At 44.8% G+C, this 19297-nt stretch overlaps 1 protein-coding gene across 1 annotated transcript in view; it reads left to right on the top strand.

The window, feature by feature from the left end:
- The window catches only part of AATF (apoptosis antagonizing transcription factor), a 400768-nt gene that overhangs the window by 30028 nt on the left and 351443 nt on the right, over nucleotides 1-19297 (top strand). Inside the window, exons 3-4 of the mRNA XM_086954897.1 lie at nucleotides 11166-11483; nucleotides 16366-16503. Coding sequence (XP_086811023.1) covers nucleotides 11166-11483; nucleotides 16366-16503 — 456 coding nt within the window. The remainder of the gene's footprint in view (nucleotides 1-11165; nucleotides 11484-16365; nucleotides 16504-19297) is intronic.

Genomic DNA, 19297 nt, shown 5'->3' with positions numbered 1-19297 from the left:
CGTCTCCTGGCGTCAGCCCTTCACCCCAAGGCCCTGTGCCTAGCAGCTCCAACTTGCAGTCGCCAGGGGAAGCGCTGCGGCCCTCCGCCGTCCGAAAAGTGGTCTCAGTGCTTGCCTCGCACCTTAAAGCGCACAGGTCTGCTGCTGGTTGTCACTTAAGGGCAGATTATGCACAGATTTTGGCCTCAGCCGGCAGAGCGCACTCAGAGAGCTGCCTTCTTGCTGCTCGGTTAGGCCCCAGGCATGCCTTTTTTTAATCAAAAAAGGATCTCTTTTAGGGAGCCCATACAGGGATTTCAGATCCAGTATTTATTTATTTATTTATTTTGAAGGTTTTATAGAGCGCGAACAAGATCTTTGCGGATATCAGAGCACTTTCCAGTGATCAGAGTTCAATTATACATAGAGAATAGCATGACAAATTATAAAGGTAATAATATGACGGGGAGAACACGCAAGGGTTAATAGTACGAGTGCAAAGTAAAAGTCGTGGAGGACAGAAGCATGGGATAACAGTACAAAAAAAAAGCACAGGAACAGTCGTAGAGCGCTTAACGTGAGTGTCTCGATTACTTAAATTCCGGGGCAGGATATCGTGCCTAGAGAGAATAGATGGACCCCCAACACGGTAGTAAGGGTACTATTGTTCTTCAGATTTGCTTAGCGTCTAGTCAAGTAAATTTTGCCATGAGAATCGCTTTTACTTCTTTTTTTTTAAGGAGACGGTGGAAGAGTTCAATCTAGTTTCTGGGGGAAGAGTATTTCAAATCCTGGGTGTCATTCCAGAAAAGGTTTGTTTATATGTTTTATTTTTGTTGAATCTTTGAAGTTTTAGTAGTAGGTTGTCAGCACCCCTAGAGGGCCTAGACCCACCGGAGATTGTCAATTTCTGGACAAGGGAACTGGGAGCCTTGTGGTGTAAGGCCTTGTGTGTAATGCTGGCTATTTTTAGATGAATTCTTGCTTCAAGCAGGAGCCAATTCAAGGATTTTAGATCAGGGGAGATGTGGGAACTTCTTTTTGAGCCAGTGATGAGTCTTGCTGCTGTGTTTATTGAGGCTCTCAGGGGAGCTGTGGTCACTTTTGGAAGGCCGCAAAGAGAGACACTTCCATATTCCACCCGCGGGATAACTAGCGCTTGTACAGCCACCTTGAAGTCATTGGCTGGTAGGAGGGGCTTCAGTTTCCTCAAAGTGTTTATCTGGAAGTTTTCTCCCTTTGTGGCGTTGCTAATGTGTTTCTGCATAGTGAGATTGCTGTCCAGGGTTATTCCCATGATGTGAGTGTAAACCAAACATAGTTTTGAACTGTGATATTTTGAGAGGGAGACAATGGAGAGGTGGCCCACATATATAATGTTTCAGTAATCTAGGTGGGACATACACACTGAGCAGATTAAATAATTTGTTTGTCCTCACTGGAGCAAAGACGAACGCTTTAGGCAGAGTTCTAGATGGTGGAATCCATTGCTGAAGACTGTGTTCAATGGGTAGTTAACTGATGGGGCTCTCAAGTTGCGAGCCTTGCTATAGGCAAGTAGGGCACTGCATGAACATCCACCAAATAAAGATCTACGTTTTAATGAGGGCATTCTTTTTGTTCTAAAGGAGAACTAAGCAAAATAAAATCACTTCACCATCCCAATGTCCCAGGGATCTTGAGTCAAAATGATCAAAGTCTCTAACGAGGGTGTATAAAATGGTTATTCTTCTCCAAAGATTCTCACCCAGAGGTCATGCTCGCTGTACATAAAGAACTCGTCCCATTGTGCCAGCAGTCAGCCCCAGCAGTGCACACCCTGAATGATATTTTTCAGAAGTGACAAAATTGAGTATGGAACAGCACAGTGGAAGACTTCCTATCGTTGCTTTTCACTCAAACTGTGCTGCAACCTTCTTGCAAACCTTCTGAACCTTCTTGCAAACTACTAAACTGTACTGCAGTCATACTCTTCCCTTAGCTCACATTCACCATTTTTAGCTTAAGTTTCTTTATTAATTTGATAACAACAAGCATATGAAGCAGGTGATGAAAGCAGGTGATGAAAGCGCCACCTGTTAAAAATGCTACAATATACAACAAACGACAACCCTTAACATCCCCCACTTCCCTCACAAAATAACCGGAACTAGATGCATATACAAAACAATGAGGAAAGAAATCCAGCCCCCCAGTCTGCCCTACTTTCTAGTGATTCTGTGCTGGTGTTGTAACAGATTCTGCCAGGTGAAGGAGAAAAATATACTTGGGGCAAGTCAGTTCACAGAATTCTGTCATCAAGAGAGCCAGGAAGGGTTTCCAGAGCTTGGGGAATGATTAACTTTGATTCGTCATTGTGAGGGTGATGCCCTTCATCCTGATTATATACCAGAGTCTGTATCCAACCTTAGTATGTCGGGATGCTTCGAGTGCCCCAGTGCATAGGTATGTTTTGCAAGGCTGCCAATAATGCTAGACCTGTTTGTCTACCCCTGCGGAGGAGGATGTATGCCGGGAATCTGGGGAGATCCGTGTCCAGATGTGTCTATGTTGGGCATTTCCATAATATATTTAGTAAGGTACCTGGGGAACCACATCGATGCCAACAATCAGGTTACTTAGCTGGAGCAAATTTATGTAGTCTGCAATGGGTGAGGTATCAGTATGTTATGGTTTTAGTAGCTGTTTCAACCCCCAGGCTCGACAGGGTATCTCGTCGCCTCCCTCTCTCTGATTCCCACTGCCGTTGGCCTGGGGATTTCATGGCTGGGCGTTTAGGGGCCAGTAGCTTATATAGGTGTGTAAAGAGTCGCATGTTTGCCATATTAGATAATAGCCATTGTTCATATTGAATGAGGTAACGTTGGGCACCTGGTCGGACTGTGGGTTGCATCACCCAATGGCATATCTGGGTGTAGTGCCACCTCTTACTTTCGGAGAGTTTGTGGTCTTGGCGGAGGGAGTCGAACAGGATGGGGCCTTCTGTGTCGAACAATTGACCCACCGATCTCCATCCTGCCTGAGTCCAGCAGGAGAAGCCAGGGTCTGAGAGAGCTGGGGTGAAGTCGGGCTTCCCTACTATAGGAGTCAAGGGAAAAGGAAAGGAAGTAAGATGTCTATGGATCACCACTTTTTACTGCAGCTATCCTCCTGAGCCAGGAGAGGGTGAATTGCCGGCAGCGACGTGGGTCGATGCGTATTGCTGGGAAAGCATGTGATAGTTGAGCGTCACCGTCTCTGATGTCGTAGGGGCAATCTGTATCCCCAAGTATTGAATGTGAGAAGTGACCCATTGGAGAGCGAGAAGGTACTTTACAGGGTGGCTAACGCCTGTTGCAACATAGTTAGGTTTAGGGCTTGCGATTTAAGGATATTCATTTTGAAGCCCTAAAACTCATCACGAAAGGCGGACAGGGATGTAGCCGGGTTCTCCAGCGTAGCTAGGACGTTGTCGGCATAAAGGCTAATTGTATGGAATTCTCCGCCAAATTGGATTCACCTGATATCTGGGTGGGAGCGCGCTCTATAGGCCATGGGCTCCATGTGGAGGGCAAAAAGTAGCCGTGACGGTGGACACCCTAGTCTGGTACCTCTGTTAATTGTGAATGGAGTGGAGGAATGGCCATTTATTCGAAACACTGCTGTGGGGCCGTCATATATACTATTAATTCACCGTCTGAATCTATCCCCCATGCCAAAGTGCTCTAAAGTGGCCTCAAGATAAGGCCAGTGCACTCTGTTGAACGCTTTCTCAGGGTTGACCGAAAAGAGGATACGTTCTTGGCCATGTCTCTGAGCCTTGTCTATGAGGTGGAGGACCCTTCGCGTCTTGTCTCAGCACTGACGTTGTGGGACAAATCCTGCCTGATCTGGGTCGATCAGACCCAGAAGCAAGGGGTTGAGACGTGCCACTAACTTATCTGAGAATATTTTAAAATCAACGTTTAGGAGATAGATCGGCCTGTATGAGGAGCATCAGGTTTTATCTTTCCCCAGTTTAGGTATCACTGCGATGGAAGCGGTTTTTATCGAGCGGGGGAGAGGGCTGCCAGAGTCCCCAGGGCGTTAAATAATCGAGTAAGGAGAGGTGCTGGGAGCTGACAAAACTTTTTGTACAAAATATGTCGGAAAAGCCGTCGGGCCCATAGGATTTAGATGTTTTTGGCCTAGTTATACAGGAGATAACTTCTTCAATTTTGATTGGCTTGTCCAGACCTACTTTCTATTCTGGAGTGAGGGTGGAAGTGTGTGCCTCCCAGAGGAACAGCTAGGTTCCCTCTGGGCTCAAGCTCTGAGCCGAGTACAGCTGTTGTTATTAATCTCTGAAGACGTTTGCAATAAGGGGATCTTTGGTTTGTGCCTGACCTTCAGAATCCACGACTTCCTGGACCAACTGCTTTTGCCTCCGCATCTTCAGCCTGTAACAAGGATGTCCAACCTTATCGCCCCCGACATAGAAGTAGTGCTTTAGGCGGTTTTAGGCGGAGTAGAGCGGATTCTGCCCTATCTACGTCGATACCGGCTAATAAGACTCTAGCTGCTTCCAGCTGTCGCCACAACCGGGGGGGGGGGGGGCTTCAGTCAGTTTATGGATGTGCTCAAGTTCCGCAACTTGTCGGGAGAGGTCCTCCCTTTTACCCCTGCGCTCTTTATTTTCGGCTGACGATAAAGCAATCAGTTCTTCCCTTACCACCGCTTCCAGTGCGTCCCACACAGTGGAGACAGCTATTTCTGGGGTATCATTAATTGCAAAGTAATCTGTGATCGCTCTAGTGATTTGCTCCACATTAGCCGGGCGCTGCAGTAGATTATCTTGCAGACGCCATGTTCGGGCTGGACTGTTCCCATGAGTCACAGGGTCTGCTTTGCTTATGGCCATGTCTGAACTGGGGTGGCGGAGTGAACTAAAGAATGATGATGGATTAAACCCAGATCAGTTGACTGGGGGTGAGTGCTTGCATTGTTCAACACTCCGTCCATCATCCCCTTTGGTTTTGCTTTGTTCGCCCTAAGTTGGCAGGGTATGCCCAGCCGTAGGTCCATTGCTCACTTTGCCACTGGATTCAATCTAGCCTGGCTGATTACGGCTGATTAGCCAGAAACCGGTCCCAGGATGCTTGTTTCCGGTCCAGGGAAGACATGGCTTGGCAGTTCGGGCTGGACTGTTCCCATGAGGCACAGGGTCAGACTGATTTACATATGGCCATGTCTGAACTGGGGTGGCGGAGTGAGCTAAAGAATGATGATGGATTAAACCCAGATCAGTTGACAGGGGGTGAGTGCTTGCATTGTTCAACACTCCGTCCATCACCCCCTTTGGTTTTGCCATGTTTGGGGCCACACTTCTGTTTGGGAAAGTCTATAGCGACAGGGACTGCTGAGTGATCAGACAGAGATCGGGCTTCTATAGCTACATCTTGTACCCTAGAAATCAAGTCTCAGGAGCCTAGGAAGTAAACCAGCCTGTCATATGTTTTCTTAGTGAAGAAGTAGTATGTGTAGCCACGGGCCTGCCCATGTGCGTTCCTCCATATGTCATTAAGGCCCCTGTTAGTGAGGCAAGCCTGCCCCCCCTCAGTGGTGATCTTTCCATGTTGTTGTCGAAGACAAGATTTAAGTCGCCAACCGACCTGGTGACCCCATGACCTCTGTAACCGCTTGTAATGAAAAATATTTCGTGGCTCTCATTGGGCGAGTATATGGAGGCAATCGTAATTATTTCGGTGCCTATTTGTATTGAGTAAGTTAGAAGTCTGCCCCTTAATTTGGCCTCTTTAGACCTGCCCTTGCCTTTAAAGTGTCTGGAGATTAATATGGCCACTCCTGCAGTCTTATTCGGAAGAGAGGAGAAATATTGGTGTCCGAAGTGTTTGGAGCGGAGCCTGTGTTCATCTCGAGGCATATCTTAGCCTCTGAGTGTTCAAGATATGACCGTATGGAGCTCTGTTTCAGAGGATATAGATTTATCACACACAAAAAAAATGGTATAGGACGTATGTATGAAAGTGTGGATATGAAAGAGGTATGCTCTATGAGCACCAATTTTGGGTGGGGACTTTTTGTGTAATGTTGGTTGTAAAGTTGTGAATTTTTGTAAAATGTTTCTTTGAAATGAAAACGAATTAAATAGATTCAAAGAGAAATAAATAGATTCATTTCGAACTGAAAAAGTGGTTGTTCCGCCTCTGGTTGGTTTAAAGCTGAAAACAAGACGCAGTATTGGCAAGTTGTTGTTGTTTCGTGATATTGGCGTGGCCTTACTGCAGATAAGCCAAACCCTCTCATTGGTTTTTCTGTGTTCATCTCGAGGCATATCTCAGCCTCTGAGTGTTAAAGATATGACCGTATAGAGCTCTGTTTCACGGGATGGTTCAGCCCATTAACATTTATTGTAAGGATGTTCAACTTGTTTGACTTTGGGCCTGGACAGGGAAAACTATGTAATGACTACATGTGTACAGGAGAGGAGTCATACATGCAAAATTAATCTGGCAAGCTCTGTTAGGGAGTATGTGGGTCAAAGGTTGCGTTTCCCAGTTCTAACCCAAAAAAGAGGAAGATCTAAACAAATCAAAACCCTAATAAACGGTAACATCAACAATTTGGAACTAAAATAACAAAGGTTATAGTCTATTTCTGGTATGTCCATTTTGACACTAAAGGGGATGCGGATGTGATCTCCCATCTGCTTGGGCCCGGCTGTACACTGCTTGAAGTGCTTCTGACGCAGGCGGAAAGGAGAGAAAATTACAGGGAGAGATTCCAGAGTGGAAGCCCAGAGGGAGCTTTCATCTAGATGATGCCAGCCTTGAGGAGGTGCCAGCTAGCATTTTTATGACTGCCCGTTTCTCTCTGGCTATTTTTTCGGGGTCCGGTTGAAGGCTGTTCGGGGAGGCGCCAGAGCTCCTCCGTATTGAAGAACTGGTTCAGTCTATTTCTTCTCCGTTGTGATGTAGGGAATCGGAAACGTTATTCTTCAGATCCAACACCCAGCGAGCTACCTCCAGGGATCTGATTTGGTGCAGCCTTCCCACGTGATGGAAAATGATGCAAAAAGGATGTCCCCAGGAATAGCTAGCCACCACTGCTCATAAGTGTGCAGCGATTGGGACAAAAATCTCTCCATTTTTGGGGAGTTGTTGCTGCAACGTCTTGGTAGAGGACTAGATGATCCCCTTGATAGTGCACTGGGGTTTAGTCTCTAGCATTCTGGAGGATACGCTCTTTCAAGGCAAAGTCATGGACATACGTGAGTATGTCTGGAGGGGAAGCCCCAAGCGAGCGTTTTAGTCCCACTCTGTGTGTTCTATCACGTTGAATGGTCATCTCGCGACCTGCCTTTAAAATGGCTCTGAACAGGCCTTGCACATATGAGGTGATATCAGATCGTTATGGAGGGGGCGCCACGGATCAGGGTGTTATTCCGAGAGGATCTGTTCTCTAAATCTTCTGCATGGGCTTGAAGATCCAAGTTCAGGTCTTTAAGTCGTAAAGTCTGCTGCTGGAGTTGTTCAGTTTCTTCGTCCCTGCTCGCTTTGTGGACTTCCAGCAAGGAGACCTTTTTGCCTAAGCCATCTAGATCCCGCTTTGTATCTTTTAGCTCCTGAGCGGCCTCCTTCCTAAAAGAATGCAAGTCCTCGGGCCGTGAGGCGAACAACGATTCTAGATAGGGGCGGGTGATCGGTTCCTCCGATGCCTCAGTAATCCCCCTTGGTTTACTTCTTGGGCGTGTGCCCACCCACCCCGGAGACCCCGTGGTTCTCATAAGCATGTCCTTGAGGTTGCAGTCTCTTTTTCCTCTTGCCGTTGCCATGTTAAGCTTTGGAGGGAATCTGCTGGTGATCTCTTTTCGAGGCCATCGAGATCAACATTCCATTCCGCAGTGAAGGCTCTATATAGAGGTTGGGGTCCCTTCCGCCACAACCCCAGGTCCTCGAGTCCCTCCCCAAACGGGGTCCCGCTGTTGCAAGCAAGGCCCTGGAAGAGTGTCTCCACAGTCGGTGTGTGACAGTCAATGTCGTTCACCGGCACCCTGCTGTGCTGGCTTAGGCTTCTAGCGTCGCGTGTGCATGAGTTATTAGTCTCCTCCGGGAGATAGGACTCAGTCGCTTGGTTCTGTTATGTTTTATGGCTGGGCACTGGTGATGTGGTATCTGTGTGGAGGCGAGGGGAGCTCCTCCGCTATCTGTTCCTTAGTCCAATTGGGAGCCTCCAAGATAGGTGCCAGGAAGCAGGGAGTACATCTGGGCAGGCTGGAACAAGTGTAGGAACAAGCCCTCCATTTCACCCGCTACACATGGGACTCTTTATCTGGGGAAACCGGGGGGACTCTCTTTCAACTCTTACTGTATGTGTGGCCCTTGGAATTTCCACCCCCACTGACTCAATCGGAGTTGTTCTCACCAAGCTCTACAGGACCGGTCGATGCGCAGGTTAAAACTTCTGGCCACCTGGATCTCAGGCCCGCCTCCCGGGCCCCTCTTCTGCTGCGTTTTAATTGCCGATATCCAGTGGCCGTGCCTTCTCCTCGGTCTAGCCAAAACACAGCTACAGCCTCCGTGCTGCCTCAAGACGACGCCCCCGGTCGTAGGTCCGTGTTGAGCCCAGGGAGGACTGCCGGGAAATGCTGGGTCAGGCGAGTCACCGTTGCTGCTCAACACCCTCTGCAGGCTCCCAGCCCCGCAGGCCCTGGAGCTCCGGCCTCAACCCTGCACTGCAGACCGGGCTGGGAGGCCGAACCGAAGCAGGTCAGTCCTCTCTTCCGACTTGCTATCCTGCAGGCACGAAGTGCTTCGAAAATGTCTCGGCCACGAGACAGGCCACACGCCAGCCGCCCGTGCCCATAGGCCCAGTAGCCACAGTCGTTCACGAGCCCCGTGCTCCGAACCGGGAGGGAGCCTCTGATGGCCAGCGCAGCTCTCCCTCTTCTTCGCCACCTTGGCTATTCAGCCCGATCAGTCGGTGAGGTTAGTTGCTGCTCTGCGCTATGATAGGAGAGACACTAAAGCATGTCCGCCATCTTGGCCATGCCCTGGGCATCCAACATTTTTAAAGAAATTGCTTCTCATCGTAAACATGCTAGAAACAAATACCAAAATACACATCTTGCACTGTGGCTGCAATGGTGGATCTTCTTTCACGCTGATCACTTAAACAAAATGATGACAGCATATCCACAGAACTACCACGTCTCCCACTAACCTCCCTCAGACTATTTTTAAAATGGACCATTTAATATTTAAATGAAAAGTAATTTTCTATGGGGTCGTGCAAAAGAATAATAGAAATGAGACGAAACTGAATGGAAAAAATTTCCACATCACTAATAATGAATGCTTACTTAAGTTCAACAGAGCATTTCTAAAAGTAAGAAACGATAAAGAAAGGGACCAGTTTTGAAATAATATCCTTTGAAGCTTAAGTTATATTTATACAAAATTACAAAATAAACTTTTACCTGCCAAACTAGTATACAAAGCAAGATCCCTTTTAACCCCTAGTTGCATTTCACTAATTCTCCTTGATAGTATCACAACCCTATGGTTTTAGTGAAAACAACGAAACGTCGTTTTGTTCCCTTATATCACTGTTTTTACATAAACCTTTTATTCCCTTTTCTCTCTCGAGAACGTATGTCTTTTTTCTAAATATTTAATGTCCCCATCTCCTTTTGTCCACTCCTTTATAGTTTTTTCCCATTGTCTTTTCAATTTTTGTTTCCTGTTACATTTGTCCTTTTTTCGTCATAGTGCAATTTTTTAACCATTGCCTCTCCTCATCTAGTTGTCAAGACGAACAATATTTTGCATTTTTCGACTAAATACTATTTTAGAATTGTTGTAGCTACTCACTGTTTAGCATGTCAGTGTTTTGCAATTTACCAGTGTGCCTAAATCTCCCATGGTTAAATAAAATAATGAATGTAAATATGCTTTGATTTTTATCATCGTTTTCTCGCCATTTCAGAAATCCACGCTAATTTGTTATGGACATTCAGAGTATTCCTGAGAGTTCGTCTTTTTTGTTTTGTTTTCATTTGGTGAAGTTTGTCATTTTTCTGGTATTTTGCCAACCGCACATTGTATTATGTAGTAAAAATTAAGGACCGCATTTCTGTTCTTTTCATGAAAACTGCAGGCGACAGAACCCAACATTTACTCGTTCTTTGCAAGCTACTTTTGAGAACTGAAGTGCTTAAAGAGTTGTTCACAGGTTAATTATATCTCATATCACTAAACATTCATATTGGTGCTTGCTTTTGATATTTCGGTGTCCTTACTGTTATGTAGTTCATCATTTTTGGTAGCAAATCTGTGATGCATATTGTGATATAGATTCATTCTGTGTAGTCAAAACATATGGCTTGCAGTACAAAATTCCTTTTATTGTATAATTTAGGCCGTCATTATGATGCCGTTCAGATGAGTGTCCAACCGCAATCGCCGCTGGCAGGTGTCCGTCCGACAATAAGTTGGTGGCCCCACCTGCCGATTAGGATAGGACCACCAGTACGGCAGTCGGAATGTGCCTTTTTGTACTGCGGCTTGAGCTGCGGTCCAAGAAAAGGGCTGCAGCACAAAAAGGCACTTTCCAAACATCCATGCACCAGGTGGTGTGTAGATGTTTGAGGGAACACCCCATGTGTTCCCCTTGCCACTTAGCAATGCCTCACAGGGGATTGGGGTACTGTTTGGGGCCCCAAAATTCCATTTCAGTCAGCCTTTTCATGGCGGTGAGACCACCATGAAAAGGCTGTGGGAAATGGACATCTCTATGGCGATGCCTGATCAAGCACCGCCTCCATTTTAAGGATTAGTGTCCGACCGCTGCCCTGAAGGGCACCTTGAACCTGTCGGAGGCGGTGGTCTGTCTTACAGAACGGTGTGGTCCGACCAGCCACATCATAATGTGACGGTCGGACAGATGGCCTGGATGCCGGTGGAACCGCCACCAACTGCCCCACTGACATCAAAATGAGGCCCTTGGAGTGAGCTAAAGGAACAAAATAATTTGTCTTTTGGGGAAAGCAAGTAAGAACCTGACCTCCTTACTGCTTTTATACCTTGATGTATCTGTCTGCAAAATTATTGAGTCACTATCAAACTCATTCACACTGACAAGCAGTGAAACTACCCCAAAAAAAAAATCTAATCATGTGTTTAAATACTGCTTTTTTGTTTTTCCAGAGGAACAGTCTCTAGATGAAGATGAGGAAGCCCCAGGCAGGACGACCAAGCTTGGGAGTAGTGATGAAGAGGAGGAAGATGATGATGAGGATTTTGATACTGAGGACGAGGACCGAGAGGATGAGGATGAAAGTGATGATGATGATGATGAGGACGTGGAAGAAGAAGCCGATAAAGGCAGTGATGAAGATGAGTCCATGGAAGAAGGCAGGGAGTCTATGTCAGAGCAAATTGAAGATGGTGGGAATGTGCTGACCTTTTCTAAAGAACAATTAACCGAAGAAGTTGAGAAAGGTCAAGCAGTCAAAAATCAGATAGGTTGGTACATATTTTTGTACATCAATACCATTGCTTGTGCGTAAGCGTCATGGAAATTTCTGCCTTCAAGTCTGTGATTTGAACGTTTTTTTTACTTTAATGTGTCCACATTTTTATGTTTCTTCACCTAGATTGTAAACATATTTAATGTACTAGTCCTCTCTTACCCATGATCATTAAGCCGCTCTCCTTTCCTGTTAATCTTATGATGATACAATTAAGTGTATGTCTGAATTACGCAGGCATTTAGAATGCATGCCCTTTTTAACGCTGCCATTAGTACGAATGCGTTGTAAACATGCGTTTCTTTTCCACTCAGGTCGTTACAACGACTATCCCTAGGGGGGCGCTGGACTTTGGATTTGTATAATTTACTAATCCTACTCCAGTCTGTGCATAAGTTTGGAAGGTGTTGGAGTTTAAGTCCAACACCTCTGTATCAATGCGCCCCCCGAAAGCAAGTCGTCTTAATGACTTGAGTGCTAAAGGAATGCGTGTTAATGACACATTCGTTCAGTTGCCGGTGCTGTAAAGGCACAGTGTGATTTCGGCGTCGTGCTAAAGGCTGTTTCCCGTTAAAATTATACCACTGTAGCTTAAATGTATCTGTCTGGACAGAAGTTATACCATTGCAAGAGATAGGTTATAAGCCACGTGCGAAGTCCGTGTATATCACAGATTGCGGCAGTCTATATGTTTAGCCTTCCATACCAAACACACTCACAGTGGTCTATCACAATTCTGATTCATGCAAACCAGACACAATTATAATAAGATTTCTAATTTTGAAATTCAGCAAAACCTAGCCTGCCTGGAAAATGATGGCTATTGCACATTTCTTGGGTATAGTATTCCTCTCTACATCTAATAGATTGACTGACCCTCTACAGTCTGCCAGATCTAATTTTCCAAGAATAAAGCAATTTTCACTGTTCAAGTGAATTTTCCTCTCAGGTAAAACAACTTTCCACATGGAAAAGCCCCTTGTTGACACTGTGGCATTTGATGATTTCAAGGCCCTTTCCCTTCTGCAAATACAATTGTTGTTGGTTTTTTATTTGCATGTGTTTGCATGGTGGGAAACTGACTGTGAAACTGTTATCCAGCTTGCAAAATTACGACTTCATGGGACTCTACACAAGTCTTACGTGGGTTCCTTTCTTTTGTTACCACCTCCCTTAAGTGGGGTAGCCTAGTGGTCATGGGCCTTAGTCCATGCAGTGAATCTACAACCCAGGGCTGGACTGGGAACTCAAAGTAGCTCAGGTAATTGAGTTAGACCAGCCGCGAGATGAGAGGGGTGGTGCGTGGAAAATACTGCAGCTACTTTTGTTACAGGGGGCCGATACTGTAACCAGCTCTGGTAACAAAAAATGGCCGCCCAGGGGTCCAAAACCAGCCCTCACCCTCGCGCCCACTTGGAAAATACCTGGTGCCTGCTACGGCCAGTCCGCCCTTCTATGACCCCCTGCCATCCAAGTCTTTATTTAAATATTGTATAAATGAGGTGCAGCGCACCCATTGCACCGCTCAACAATGGTGTCACTGCACCTGCTACACTAATGTAATTTACCGGTCTCTAATTACCTCATTTTACTTGTCTTTTCTTCTTGCCTCCCTGTCTCCTTCTGCTCCTTTCTCATCTCTTTTTCATTTAATGCTCTTCCCTCTAGCCCCTTCCTTAGCCTCCCTCACCCCTCTTCCGTTTGTCACTCATCCCCACATTTTTCCTACATTCTCTCTGGTCCATTTCTCTTCTTTTTCCTTTGCCCTCTTTGCTCATCCTTATCTCCTTTCTCTCTCAGCCTTATTCTCTTCTCCCGTTACCTTTTTCCGTCCCTCCTGCATGTTCTTTTACCCTCTCCTTTTCTTTGATCCCTTTCCTCTGTTCTTTATTGTTTTCTACTCCATTTGTACTCCTCCTACTGAAAAGTAATGACAGTCAAGACCCATATATATATATATATATATATATATATATATATATATATATATATATATATATATATATATATATATATACACACACACACATATATATGCAACACCAATTGGTCACAAGGAAAGTGCGCTGTTTCACAGCGGGTGCCGGTGTCGAGGACGGACCAGTCCTCGTTTTAAATTATTCACCAACTTTCTCCTTCACGGGGAAGAGACCGCACACCAGAGATTGTGAGTAATCTTTTTTTATTGCAAAAGTACAATTATCATCCCCAAAGCGTTTCAAACCCCACAGGTCTTGCTCACAGTATGTGAGTCCTATGTTTGTGTTTACTCTTTATAGTTCTCCCATTGCTGCCAGCTACGAGGCATTATGGGACATGTAGTTATCAAATCGTTCACTGGTTTTCACGTTCAATATTTTCACTTTGTTTTTCGATTTCTGCAAGACTGCATACTGGATTGCATATTTGATGATTATCATATTCAGTATTGATTAAACATTCTAATGTTATGTTCTTAATTTTCGTATTTTGTTTTCTTGATCTACTCATTGAATTACTTTTCTTTTTTTCTTTCAATAGGATGCTTTATTGAGAATGGCAACATTTTCTCAGTTATAGTTGTTTCTCGGAGAGTTCTAGCCTAATTTTCCACCAATTTTGATAGGCTTTTTCTTTGATACGTATCAAAGGGGCCGTTTTGTTTCATCCTTTGATTGAGGTGGATTCCAAGAGTTTCAATAATGGCTAAGTGCCCCCATGTTATGGTTTGGTGTCGTTTAAGGTTTCAGAAGGTTATCTATTTGGCTGAGCATTTGTTTTATGCAACATTTACAGGTGAACATGCAGTTCCTCTTCCGCATTCAGACCAAATGGGGTCTTGGTTTTGAACCGGATTATCATTTTTTACTCTAATCTCCGCAGTTTTAGGGTTCTGTTATCCCCTCTCTCATATTTTGGAGTAGTTGCCAGCCCAAAATATTTTATGTCTTTCCAAGATTTTTCATTATGAGTTTTCAGATGCTTTGCAATTGCATAGTTGGTATCGTTTTTATGAATTGCTCTCAGATGTTCGAGAATTCGTTTTTTTAAAGGGCAGATTGTACTTCCAATATAGCTGGGTCCGCAGTGGCATTCGATGACATATACCATGTTCGTTGGGTCACATGTGATTCTTTCCATAATTTTGAAAGGTTTCCCCATGAAGTCTGTTACCACTTGTATATTATTGCCTATTTTACATGCCTGTAAAATAGGCACTTGTGTATTCATGCCTATTTTACATACCTGTAAAATAGGCATGTAATACACATGATATCAATTGTAAAAACAAGATTTACATATTGTACTACCATCTCTGCCAATAGATGCAAATGTTTGAAATATGGGCAGCACATATGTAAAATAAACTCTTTTTCATCATGAACAGTCTACAACGTGGATAGCACTTGCAAGGTTTTCTCGAAGAAAGGCTTAGCCTTTGGAAGGTGCTCTCAGGGGCAGACTCCTCTATAGCGCGCACTGTTCTCTTCAGGTGCTCTGTACAAATAACACCCCATACTGTTGCATATGTGGCAGCCCACTCATGTAGAATACAGGTTGTTTACTGTGAGGTACTCTGTACATCGCGTACTTCACTTTTACTTCCAGGGTAGCCCATATGCATGACCTTGGGGCGGACCACTTATGTAGTGTATATCTATATGGGTTACTCTTGAGTAGAACAGGACTACAGTCTATGCCACCTGCTTCATGTGATGCTTGTTTTAAAGACCCCCCCCCCCCACTCGTTTGTATGTCTGGGTTCCTACACTGATGCTGGGGGGCACCCTACAAATCATGACACTGTGACCTCCAAACATCTCTGCCCCTAAATGTCTCCCAGGTCAGCCTTGATTTTACCATTTATCCAGAAATCCACTGCGATTAATATAAACTTCACTCCTATAATACTAACCAGCAATACCACAAGACGTCTTGGAAAGGCGGGGTTTCCAGGAATCTGCTGGGTGGACCAGCAGTGTTCTTGGGACAGGAGAAAGGGAAGCCTAGAATATGGACACACTCTAGCAACTCTGGAAAGCAAAAATCTAATCCTTCTGCCAGTCTGGGTGAAAGAAGTCAATCATTTATTATTCAACTTTAAAGGTTGCACTGAAGTGAAGGTTTTTATTTGAAAGATGTTGGTTTCCTCCCTGCACATTCTTGGCAGAATGATTAAAGGGTCTGACCAGAGAATTGTGGATAAGTCTGCTACAGGCTTTGCCCTCACTACCTGCGTGGTCTCGCCAGCTTATGACAGCCATGCTCTGTCTATAGACTCCATGATGAACCTGCGTACTCACTGTGTGCAGAGTTTAAGACTGGAGGTACTTTTGTAAGGGATTATGTGAACCCGGTTATTCATGCTGTAATGTGAAAGCCAGTAGTATGAGTGCTGTGACATGGCGAGAGATGCATATGCTGCATCCTATGCATACGAATCGGGTTCCCCAACAGATGCTTTTATCAATCGCTTACTTTACAAATTCTACAAATAAATATTTTTACTTTTTGAGAACTTTCCCCCATAGGTTGTCAGGGCAAGCTGGCCTTAGTTACCCGTATAGAAGTCCATTTCAGTGGAGGTCTCTGTTGGTTGACTTAATTGGAACGGTACATTGCATGCAAGGTCACTACTACCCAATAAAATAGATGCATCACCAGAGTTCCTTAAAACTGTATGAGAGAATGGCTTGGGATTACACCGAATTTCTAGTCCACACCATCTTCCTCAGCTAGTCGTACTCAAGGAAATGAAATGGATCTCAGCGCCTAGAGTGGCGAGAACCTCCGGCATTGTCACTTGTTTTGAAGTGTGTTACCAAAGGATTGTGTCGGGCGCTTGTTGATGAACCTTGGGTTAATTTACATTCCTTTTTCTATTTCCATTTGTTTAGCTCTCTGGGATCAGCTCTTGGAAGGGCGAATAAAGATGCAGAAGGCTCTAGTCACTGCCAATCAGCTGCCACAGCCAGACACCTTTCCAGACTTCAAGAAGAAGGGAGGACCTGAGATGGCCAGCGCCCTGAAGAACAGTGAGTCCCCTTGTATGAGATACCTCTTGTGTATAGCTACTGAGAATGCTGCCACCAGTGAGCCAAGTTTGGTATTTTACGGTGAAAGATTAGGCATTAATGTATCATTTGTCAAACTGTATAGCATCATTGTCCTCTTTTATTTAATAACTTTACTTTCAAATTAAAACTGCCCAGTCAAGGAGGCCTAATCATATTGTACATGAGAGATACGAAATAAGGGAAATTACCATTTACCCAAAAGGTAATAAGCATGCAGACACAGCAGATCTTGCTTCAGGGCCTGACAATTACATGGTTCCTTGCATCCTAAGTGACATTTCCTCACCTCCTGGGTCACAGACAAATGAGTGAATGTCCCTATGTCCGGCTAGGAACAATGCCACTTTGATCTCGGACTGTAGAGATGGCACCTGGCATGAAAGCCTACTTCAGCCACTTGTACAGAAGATCACAGCTGACCTGTACAGACCAACACATGGACCACTGTGTATACTGAAGTTGAATTTTTCTCAACATTTCATATATACTTGAACTGAGGACTCCTATGTGCTTCTGAGCTGTTGTGTTGCACGCTTGTTGAAGCTTCTCCGTCAGACACAGAGGGAGATTTGCTAGATGTTCCAAAAGTCCCCGGACAGCAGTGTAAAGATTTGCATCATTTCAGCCCTATAATGAAACTCGTGTGCAAAGGATTTTGTATTTGTATAGTCAGAAAGTGGTGAATGTACAGCCAAATCAGTGACGAAGGCCACTGAATACCTGCCTCAGTAGGAGGGACTGTTACCATAAAATGCTAATCTTTTGGGTAGTTTCTTACCAAGTAAGCATTACTTGGAAAAGACTCCAGCAAAGAGACACACTGACTATCATATTTATATTAAACTTATTAACACACGGTGAGCGTAAAATGAGGGCACTCATCCGGGTGAAATAAAGCAAAGGCAAGTGTGGCAGAGATCTCAAAAGTATGGGTGAAAAAACACAGCAGGATGCACCAGGGTTATCGAGCTGCCATTTAAACTCGTATTATTTCCCTTCATGGTGGGTAGAATCCGGGGCATGACAATTATGCCAATAGTATTTTCCTGGAGAATGCCTGGATTGTCCCTGCCTTATACACAGTGGTAAATAAGGGGGCTGCGAGGGAAGCGTACTAGTGCCCAGTACTGTAGTATTAATCCTCTGATAGTAAACTAGTGAGGCTTTCAGAAAAGTCGCTGCTCAGATAGCCCTAGAAATAGGTACAGCTTGCCGTCTACAGTAGGGGAGAGTTTTTAGGAATTAACGCCTGTATTGCCCTAGTTTAGAATCATGTGCAAGCCTTAAAATTAGGCCCTCTTTAGTTTCATGTAAGATGAAAAGGTTGTTCTCACGCTTTACAGTTAAACATTGAAAGGTGCTTTGTGGACACCAGTAGCTCAGATCACGTCCTGACAGTCCTGCTTCCCTCTGTGCTCGTGCACCACAACTACTGGAGTGGAGCACGTTATGAGTGACGGGTCCCCGCTTACATCCTCATGCTGATTGTTGTTGGCTCAATCACTCTGGTATCTGCCATATTATTGGTCACTCAGGTGTTTGTCGGTCAGCCTCTGTTTTCCTGAGAGCTAGCAGGCACAACTGTAAGTACGGTTTAGATGTGTGGCTGCCAGGGAAATAAATTCTTGCAGCTTGCTGTTTGTACCAGGCCTCGTTAAAAGTCATGGGATGGCTTCAAATTAATAGGTAGGTGCTGGAGGTACCAGAAAAGTAGTAGATGCCTACCCTCTAAATGTGTAGGGTTTGCAAATATGGAGCCGGGTGTCAAATATTAACATGACTGTCAATTTGTGAAGGCAAAATGAGGGCGATGCTTGTGTATTGCTGGGAACAAGTTTGGCTGGCCATGAAGGTTCTGTATGTTAATGCTTTGTAGCAAATTTTGATACACACTGGTGCACTTTAAAGCACAACTGACAAAAAAGCGATACAACTGCAACAATGCTAAAGCAGGACCAACCACACAGAAGGATTTTTTGATTTCTTTTTTTGTTTAAATTTCTTTTATTGAGAGTTTTTCTTTTCATGGTACATTGTTATACATTTGCATTAATACATAATGACAGGAGTAAACAGGCTGTCAGTCTATATCAATGTATTGCAGAACATCCATTCTATCTTATAACATATAGCTCTAGCAGGAGACAACATAATTACATGGATATTACATCTCCAGTGGACTAGTATAGGTGATAATAGGCTGACCAATGCCTAGTGCCTGTATGTGTGGGTTTCCACGAGGGCGCAAAAGGAGAATTAGTCTCCCACTCTATCCCTGTACACCTCTGCAGTAAATGTCCCTGCTTGTGTTCCCAATACTTATGAACCAATGCTTGGGGTGTCTGGGGGGGAGGGATAAACTTAGAACAGTTAACTAAGGGAGAGAGGGATAGAAGGGGGTAGGGGGGCCTACACGCTGTATTGTGGTAATCATCTATCACATGGTTGGTTGCATTTCGTCTATATAGTATCTGTGGCATCAGTAGATCAGGGAGTGTGTTGTCTAAGGAGGCTACCTCTCCCATCACGGGTCCGGGTTCCAGTCTGGTGAAATCCTAGTATACGGTCGGCCCTTCATCTCCCACGGTTATGACATGCCGGCATTTTCTTGCGCTATCGCAAACTGGGGTGGGGTTTGAGATTGAGATTGTGTAGCTCCGGGGGAGCTATCTAGCGTTGTTTCTTGTGTGAATTTGAACATGAGTTGTGCCCATTCCATGGAGATGGGATGCTTGCGAATCCCCTTCACTTC

The sequence above is a fragment of the Lissotriton vulgaris genome, chromosome 2_1 (genome assembly GCF_964263255.1).
Source record: "Lissotriton vulgaris chromosome 2_1, aLisVul1.2, whole genome shotgun sequence".
Taxonomy (NCBI): domain Eukaryota; kingdom Metazoa; phylum Chordata; class Amphibia; order Caudata; family Salamandridae; genus Lissotriton; species Lissotriton vulgaris.
This window is presented reverse-complemented; position numbering and strand designations above follow the sequence as displayed.